Here is a 9,490-nt window from a genome sequence, read left to right as displayed (position 1 = left end):
CAAAGGTAAAGTGGTCCCTGATAATCCTGTTGGCCTTCTTCCTGCACTGCTGGGTGGAGAGGTCCTCCGTGGATGGCAGCTCCGTCCTGGTGATGTGCTGAGCAGTTTTCACCTCCCTCTGTATTTGCTTTACTGTGGAGGGCGGTGCAACTGCCATACCAGAGGGCGATGCAGCCAGTCAGCCAGTGTAGAGGAGTGTATAAAAACAATATATCATAGTGTACATAAACTATTATTTGTATTAGATACAGTAGGCCGTGCCCTTCTAGTATGTGCTCCCCAATGGACTCGTTAGTGTATAATCGTTATTAGAGACTGAGTAGAAGCCCAGAGAGGTTTTATTTATATAGTTACAGAGTATTTATATGTTTTTTCTCGTCTTAAATAACCATTTTATGATACATTTATTTTCAACCACAGAGCAAACAGATGAGAGAGTATATAGAGAAGATATTTAGTCATATTCTATTGGGAATGTGCAGTATGGAAAAAGGCTCTCATTCATGAGAAAAGGTGGTCACATTTGACACATGATGATCAACTCCCACTTTTCTGCTTTGATGTAAAAGTTGAAGAAAGAACAGCAAGAAAAAGTGCAGCCGTCTCTAAACATGTCCCCATAAACACATTCTGCCTGATTACAACATCTATTTCTTCAGCCTATTTGTCCTCAAGTGTAGATTTAAAAGTAATACAAACATATGTTAATCCACTGGCTGCATGTATTTCAAAGTGGTGTAATCCTTAAAATGTCAGTCCTGGTTGATTTGGATACAGAGCGAGAATGGCAGACTCCGCCACTAACAGAAAAATACTAATTATTGAATGTATGTGGAATGGCTATTGCAGAAAAGATGCCGACCAGCTATCAAAAATGGGGACACTTTCGAAAACTTTTCTTCTCAGACGAATAAAGGGAGTGAAAAGTGGGACTGCTGTGGTGGCTAAAGTTGAATCATGTGCTCTGATGTTTTATGTAGCCGCTGAATGACAAAGATTAGAGTTCTGGAAGTGTTAGGAGACGAACTAAAACAAGAATACCTGCTGATTTCTTATTAAGCTGGAACACATGTTTTCTGTTTGGAGAGATGGGTTTTTATGCTTTGCTTATAATCACCTTATTCCCCTGGTGGGCAACATGATGTATATACAGTATAAGCACAGGGCAGTGTATGTAGCAGACGTAACCAATATTGAGCCACTTCAGGAAGTTAAATTTCCAGCTTCACTCAGACAGCAAGAGCATAGTTTTTATGGTTAATCCTCTTTGGCCAGTGCATTATGGTTTTGCCTTAATCATGAAATGGATTATATACAAAAGTATGTAAACTATTTTGTTCTACAATTTGCCAATGAAGCAGACATATTTGCTGTGTACAATATTGTGTACAGGCAGTCTGATGCATTTCCTAATGTGCAATGTGTTAAAAACATATCCCTCGAAATGTGTTATCCTTATGATCGTTCAACTCTGTAATAACTTTTCTGTGTATGATACTTTAAAGCAAATGTTGAAGACAACTTATAAGTGTAACACATTCTGTATCCTGTCTATTCCAACGTGTTAGCAGGAACTATACAGTAGTAATATTGTGCTTATTCTTGGAATATTTATAGGTATTTTTTACAGGCTTTGTATAGAAAAACACCTATAGCTTAAGTGGCAGGCATGTACCACTTTCACGTGTTCAAATCAAATCTATATCTAGAACGATATGTGTACTGTATTTAAACCCCACCCTTGCACATGAATCTTTACCCTCTAACAGGCACATCAAATGTTTGCAGTGAGCAATACCCAGTGGTATGAGAATTATCTTTCAGTCTATTTCAACAGCTTGAGTAGTATTTCCAGTTTTGTATAAAAGTGTATTCTTTCCTGATTACCTCTTGTTAATAAATCTATTCTTTCTCAGGGGGAGAAGTGTCTTCAAGGGTGCCACGTTTGTTTTACACTGTAAACTGAGCTAGCTGCATGAGCACAGACACTTGGTGGTTGTAGCTTTACTGGGGAAGACAAAGAGGGGGGGACAAAGGAAAGGGGGTGTTACTTTAAAAAGCAGCCGGCTCATGTGACGCTCTCACAGCTTGTTGGGGGTCGACACGGTGAAAGTATGGCGCTCGGTGTTTTGTGGTTCATCGCCACCGTTTTTAGTTTAGTCCATTTAACACCGTTAACTTTACCCGAAGGTAAGGAAACACTCATGGACTTTAACGGTTGTTTGTTATTCCTTCATTTTAGTTTGCAAAATGTAAGTCGCTGTCGCTTACAGTAGCCTAATATCTCGTTGAAACTAATTGAAAACAAGTGTTAACAGACAGAATATTAATTTCTAGGCTAAAAACAATATAGTTTATCTGTCATGAACAATGGTGGAATAAGTATTCAGCTGCTCCTTTACTGTACGAAACATTACACCTTGTTGGTTATTGTTTTATATATATATTTACATCATATTTATGTAATCACACATATGTAATATTTTGTTCCTACTTGTGTACATAACAGTCCTGCCTAGCATTTACCTTTATTTGTCCAGCCTTGTTCTTGCTGTTATGTTATTTTATTTATGTGTAAATACTGTAAAAAAAATATTGTCAAATTCCTTGTATGGCCACACGCACTTTGCAAATGAATCTCATTCTGATTCAATTCTGCAATATAATAACATCCCATTAGACTACGAGTAAACGTCCTGTAGCCTATTAGAAATGTCACTTTTAATATACGCTTTAATATAGTCTATTATAGGATTATTATTAGGCTAATGGTGCATTAATGTGCAAGTATCATTTTACTGTTGTACTTACTGTCTATGTTAAGCTAATTTGAACTATTTAATAAAGGCTACTGTTTGTGCCGTGCATTATATTATATTATATTAGTTTTGCATGTAAATTCTTCATCTGTAAAGTAACTGCAGCTGCCAGATAAATGCAGTGGAGTGAAAATTTAAAATTCCCCCTGAAAAGTGGTGGAGTTGGCCTACTAGTACCATGAAGTCAAGCACATGTACTTAAAAAGTGTGAGTGAAAGTACGACATTGCCCCCATTAATGACTTCAAGATTAAACTTGAAAGTTTGAAATGTTTATTATTAGTTTTATTAACAGAAGGCTTCTTTCTGTGTCCTATCAGAGGAATATCAATTCAAACAGTGGATGTCACAGGTATGTAGCCTACATAATAACAAAGTTATAATATATACTTCACAGCCTTATGAATGGTTTGATTTTGATTGCTTCAGTAAAAACTTTTTAAAAACTCTTTCTTTTCGATGTGCTGTTACACTTCTCTTTTTGACTGCAGTACAACAACGTTTATGACACCGAGGAGTATTACCACCGGCTCCGCTCATTCACTGAGAATAAGAGGGAAATAGATAATCATAATGCTGGGAATCACTCGTTCACAAGTACAGTAGAGCTCCTCACCCTGTCTCATAACATGTAATATATAGATTATTACCACAGAGGGTGCACTGTCAACTCTCTGTTGAAAGGTGTAATATTTTACAATGTTATGAAACACATGCATGTCCTCACAATGTTTTTCATCTTTAACTCTAGTGGGCTTGAATCAGTTCTCAGACATGACATTTGAGGAATTCAGGAAATCTTTTCTTTTGACAGCGCCTCAGGTATGACACATTTTACAACACACTATGCGGCTGGTGATTTTACACAAATAACTCTTTTGATCACAATCTTCTGGTTCTGGTCTTTTATAGAACTGCTCAGCTACTAAAGGGGGTCATGTCAGCTGGGCTGGTCCTTATCCCGAGTCCGTAGACTGGAGGACGAAGGGCAACATTGTGACTCCCGTGAAGAACCAGGTATCCAGATATGGTGCTGAACCGCCAATCAATTAACACCGCTATCTAGAAGGAGAATCAGAATGACAAGAATTTGGGCTAATTCATAGTGGAAAATGACACCGATGGTTGCAGCACATCACCGAAGGCTTGTACCTCAGTTGACAGTTTTTTTTATCAAGCAAAACCTCATCAGTAGCCATCATAACGGCTGTATTCAGCTGCTTTGAGTTACATGTGAGCACTGAAAAGGTAAAAGCAACAAATATTTCATTTACAAGCACAGTGGTTACTATAATCCAACATTTAGTGACAATCTTTATTTATGTAGCTTGACTAATTTCAGATTAAATGAGCATAATAAAGTGACAAAGACCGCAGACTTTACAAAGCTCCGCCAGAGACACAGAAGACATTATTCTGTTTTCACAAGCCATTGACCTTCATGCAAAAAAATGAGTGGAGTACCTTTTTAACATAAGTCAATTACAAGTTCTTTGAGTTATAACGTGTTTGCGTCTTCAGGGTCACTGTGGAAGCTGTTGGACCTTCTCTACTACTGGCTGTTTGGAGTCAGTGAATGCTATTGCTACTGGGAAGCTAATATCTCTGGTGGGTTTTCTATTATTCATTACTATCTAATAGATTTCAAATGAGGCATGTTCCCACAAGGATAATTTAGCAGATGTACTCGCAGAAGAAATCTCTGTTTCACAGTTTGATCTGCGGTTTGTCTTCGTTGGTGATTAGAGATAGTAGTAGTAGAAGTAGTAGTAGTAGTAGTAGTAGAAGTAGTAGTAGTAGTAGTAGTAGWAGTAGTAGTAGTAGAAGTAGAAGTAGTAGAAGTAGAAGTAGTAGTAGTAGTAGTAGTAGAAGTAGAAGTAGTAGTAGTAGTAGTAGTAGAAGTAGAAGTAGTAGTAGAAGTAGTAGTAGTAGTAGAAGTAGTAGTAGTAGTAGTAGTAGTAGTAGAAGTAGTAGTAGTAGTAGTAGTAGAAGTAGAAGTAGTAGTAGWAGTAGTAGTAGTAGTAGAAGTAGAAGTAGTAGTAGAAGTAGTAGTAGTAGTACAGAATTATTGCTTTGTATAAAAGCATAACGCAGTTTGCTTTCTTTACCAGTCTGAGCAGCAGCTGATAGATTGTGCTAAAGACTTCAACAATTATGGATGCATGGGGTAAGTAATATGTTTTTTTGACAACATTATAAGTTATAGTAATAAGAAGAATATGTGTATTTGGCTTCAACCAATTAAACACCACCTGGTTTGTTTCAGTGGCCTCCCCAGCCAGGCATTTGAGTACATCAAATACAATAACGGCCTCATGACAGAGGAGGACTATCCCTACAAAGGACATGTACGACTTTTCTGTTGTAATGTCTCATTGTATTTTTTGATGTAAAATCATTTTACAATGTAATCATTTTTTCTCTTTCCTCTTTTAGGATGACACTTGCAATTTTGAGCCTGCCCTTGCAGCTGCTTTTGTCCTGGATGTTGTCAACATAACAAGTGTGAGTGAACAAGTGTACACATGCGGAGTTACATTGTGCTTGGTCACAAAGTCACAAATCAGGTACAGTTAACTATGTCTTTGTTGGTGACCTGACAAGAGGAAAAGACAAAAGCAACTATTTTGGTGGACAAATAGACAAGATAGTTTCTTATAATGTGACTTTGTGCCATTGTTGTGAATTCTTACAGTGACAGTCTGATATACTGGATCAGCAACAATTTACTCACACTATATTAACGTTTACTGCATTTTGCTGTTCACTTTTGTATTAAAATGTCTGTGTGTTCGTCCATCCACAGTATGATGAAAAGGCCATGGTTGATGCTGTGGCCCGGCTCAACCCTGTGTCCTTTGCCTTTGAAGTCACGGCTGAATTTAAGCACTACAAAGAAGGTGTTTACACCAGGTGAGCTGAGGACAAGTCAACACGTGTTTACTGTTGTTCAGAAACAACGTGTGGTCAGGAATATTCAAAGGACTGTGTGTGGCCATGTTGTTTCTGTCCCCGTTGCACTATGGAAATATTTATAATACAATAATTGGATTTTTGTCTTGCAATCCACCAGCATTACAAGTTATTTAATCATGAAAGAGGATTATGGAACTAACAAGGCAACCAGTGAAATCCACAAAATCTTAGTTGATGGCTGTTGGCATGATGTGACAGAAATCTGCTCGTGCCTACATCAGAGCGTAACATATATTTCAGACTTTTGTTAGATATTGTGCTGTTTTACCACTTTGCCTCCCTGTTTGCTTCAACATTGGTGTCAGACCAGTGTAGTGACCAGAAACAAAATACTCTTTTCATCACACAGGGTACTGCCTGCTGACCTGCAACATGTCCGTCTTTAATACAGAGCTATTCATAAGTAGACCACTGTGAAGATCTGATGGCTCATTTGTTACGGTGTCTACATTCATGAGTGCTTGTGATTCACTTCACTCAACTTTCTGTCCTCTCTATCATAACAGTGCTAATATTAGCCTGTGAAGAGGAAACAGCTACAAAACGCATCTTTCCATAGGCAGGATGCAGCCCAGTCACCCTACAAAAGACATGTACTCCATTGATCTAAAAGCATCAGTGTTGTCTGTTTAGCACCCAGTGTAAGAAGACAGCAGACATGGTGAATCATGCGGTGTTGGCTGTGGGTTACGGTGCTGAAGAGAACGGCACGCCGTATTGGATTGTGAAGAACTCTTGGGGCACCAACTGGGGAATGGACGGGTAAATATAGTCTGTGTCTGTCTGTGTGTGTTTCAGTGTGATGACTTGTTACAGCTTCTAGTGATCACGGGCACCTTTCTTTCTTTATTCCAACAGATATTTTTTGATCGAGCAAGGAAAAAACATGTGCGGACTGGCTGCATGTGCTTCCTACCCTCTACCTTTAGTTTGAGGATTAAAATGGCAACTAAGTGGAGGAGTGATAAGACTCAGGAAAATGTAAGAGACAACATACATGGAGTAATGGAAAGTCAGTGCTTTCATGCTCCCTGAAGTGTTTTATGTAGAAGTTTGATTTCTCGAGATTATTAAACTATAAACTTTTGTGTCACACTGTCAACTTTCCTGTGTTGCATTTGCTTCTCATTGTTTTAAGGTTGGAAGTTTTTATCTATTATCTTTGTGTCTTGTGTTTCCTAATGTGTCGTTAATGACTACACAAAGAAAATGTATTTAATCGTATAAAGTTTGCCTGTACTGACGCTTGTACCATGCAGGCCACCTCTCCAACACTTCATATAATCAGTTATGTGACATGCACAGTGTCACGCTGAGCAATAAACATCCCAGTAGATCAATGATATCATGTTATGACAGATCTTCCATGGGCATTGACTTGATTTTTCAGTGAGAGGCTTCTCTATGACTCCGTAAAGACAAAATCATGTGTGTAAAAATCTCTGAACGTCTTCAAAGACAAGGACAAGCTGCTTCCTTGACCTCCACAGTTCTCTATCTTCTTTAACCCGATTAACATACTTTAGAGATGGTCACGCACAAAAGGCACATTAAGGAGTCCGCTCAGATGTGAAAGAATTGCCTGTTTCCATTTCTACATGTTTTGTTAATAAACAATCCTCCCGGTTATGCTTATGGGTCTTTTATTATATTATTGCCTGTATTACTGATTACATCTTTCCCTGTGTGTGTGGGGGTGTTTTTGTCAACTGAGGACTATTTTCTATTTTAACTTTCTGAAAAATCTGGCATTGTGAGTCAATCAATTGTTAAATGTTTCAACGTTACTATTGGGGCTGCTTTCATGCATTAAAAAACAGAATTATCAATATTAGCGACGTTATATCATGTTCCAGCCTGCTATTGCCAACATCTGCCAAAAGGTGGCGACATTATGTCTTCTTCTGTGGAAGCTGAAGCCGGAAGCCAGAGATGAGATGTCAATCAAAGTGTAAGGCTGTTTTCATTGGCTGTCAGCCGAAGAGAACAGCCCCTTTTATTCTGGTGACATGTGGAGACAACCAATGAGCTGCTGACATTCTGTTTCACAACACAGAGGGGCGGGGCCAGTCACAAAACAATAGGCTTGTTCGAGTTGAGCTGCGCCTCGCCTGGAAAGCAGACGAGAGCAGGCGGACGTAGAAAGGGGCGTTGACAAAAAAACTGCGTTCAAGTCGGACCGTTTTCAGCCGCCTGCTTCTTCTTCTTTCTTTTGCTTTTTTTGCGGTTGGCAAACAGCTTTCGGGTGCATTACCGCCTCCCACTAATCTGGAGTGTGGACTAAGGACTCCAATACGACAACCGAACGAAAAGAAATACATATACATATATACACACATACATATACATATGTGTGTAAATGAATAAAGATATGTATATATATACATATATATATATATATATATATATATATATATATATATATATATATATATATACATATAGAAAAAATAAATAATAATACATTTCTTTCTCAAATTCTATTCATTAGTGTTATTGACTCTAAATATTCCAGAAAAAGTTTCCAACATTTGTCACTAAAGCTTTTCTTTAGTACATTAATGATATTTTCCTCTCCAATCTCTCTTCGACCTTTTTTCAAAACTTCTCTCGCTGACTCGTACCTCTGACAGGACAATAAAACATGGTCCACGGTTTCTTCTTCTCCACAAAATTTACACTTTCCATTATTATGCTTTCTAATAACATAAAGGGAACAGATATCTTCCTTTACTCCCTTTATTACATTCATTCTGACATATCTTTTTGATTTGTCCCTTAATCACCACTTTAGCTTCTGACTTACTTATATTTACATTAACGTTATTTCTCCCACTCTTCAAAGCCCTTTTTGCTGCTTTATCCGCCTTCTCATTGCCATCGACTCCAACATGGACCCACACTAAATGAACCGCTATCCGCATTTGATGGATTCTTAAAAATGATTGTAGAATTTCAAACAGTAAATCCTCTCTGCTTCTGGAGTGGCAACATGTCAAACTCGTTAGCACTGCACATGAGTCTGATGCAATCACCACTCTCTGTGGCCTGACGTCCTCTACCCACTGTAACGCAATAACTGTATGGCCATCATCTCACATGCAAACACAGATACATCATCACTGAGTCTCTTCCTACACTCCAAATGGAATTCTGGGATTACTGCTGCTGCTGCTGTTCTACCAGTTTCAGGGTCTTTAGATCCATAAATCTGTATTTAATTGTGGTAACTGATGTATGACTTGAAGATCTTACAGTTTCCCCCATGTTCATCTCTCATCAGTTCAAGGAGGCCAAGATCAATTTCTGGCTGTGGCTGTAACCAAAGAGGAACAGCTAACCACAGCTGGAAAATAACTCCTATAACCTAATTCACTAGCCTTCTTCTTAACAACCCAACCAGAGCTCTTTGTTGGCCTGTTGTCATGTTCCCAGCATGGCTCAATTGCACTTATTGTTGGATGGTTGTTATGTCCTTGTAAACTGACCCAATATGTCGTCATTATCTGTATTCTTCTCAACTCCAACGGCATTTCCCCCATTTCTACCTGCAATGCCGGCACAGATGTTGTTTTAAAGACCCCACTACATATTCTTGACGCTTGTATTACATCCAGTTTTCCCAGCAAAGTTTTAGACTCCGTCCTATAAGCCACACAGCCATAGTCTAGAACTGACCTTGGGTGACTGTGGCTA

The 9,490-nt window shown here is 38.5% G+C and overlaps 1 protein-coding gene across 1 annotated transcript; it reads left to right on the top strand.

Moving 5' to 3' along the window:
- Positions 1-6: 6 nt before the first annotated feature.
- LOC116384116 (pro-cathepsin H-like) lies at positions 7-7,412 on the top strand. The gene is made up of 12 exons (XM_031848509.1): positions 7-2,190; positions 3,139-3,170; positions 3,310-3,415; positions 3,570-3,640; positions 3,731-3,835; positions 4,340-4,426; positions 4,930-4,985; positions 5,085-5,166; positions 5,255-5,323; positions 5,625-5,731; positions 6,428-6,556; positions 6,653-7,412. Exons 1-12 carry the CDS (start codon positions 2,115-2,117, stop codon positions 6,726-6,728), a joined length of 996 nt encoding a protein of 331 aa, XP_031704369.1. The 5' UTR covers positions 7-2,114; the 3' UTR covers positions 6,729-7,412.
- The last annotated feature ends 2,078 nt before the right edge of the window (positions 7,413-9,490 follow it).

The sequence above is a fragment of the Anarrhichthys ocellatus genome, unplaced genomic scaffold, assembly GCF_004355925.1.
Source record: "Anarrhichthys ocellatus isolate YVR2014 unplaced genomic scaffold, GSC_Weel_1.0 scaffold8, whole genome shotgun sequence".
NCBI lineage: Eukaryota > Metazoa > Chordata > Actinopteri > Perciformes > Anarhichadidae > Anarrhichthys > Anarrhichthys ocellatus.
The sequence above is the reverse complement of the archived record's forward strand: the minus strand, read 5'-3'. Positions and strand labels throughout refer to the sequence as shown.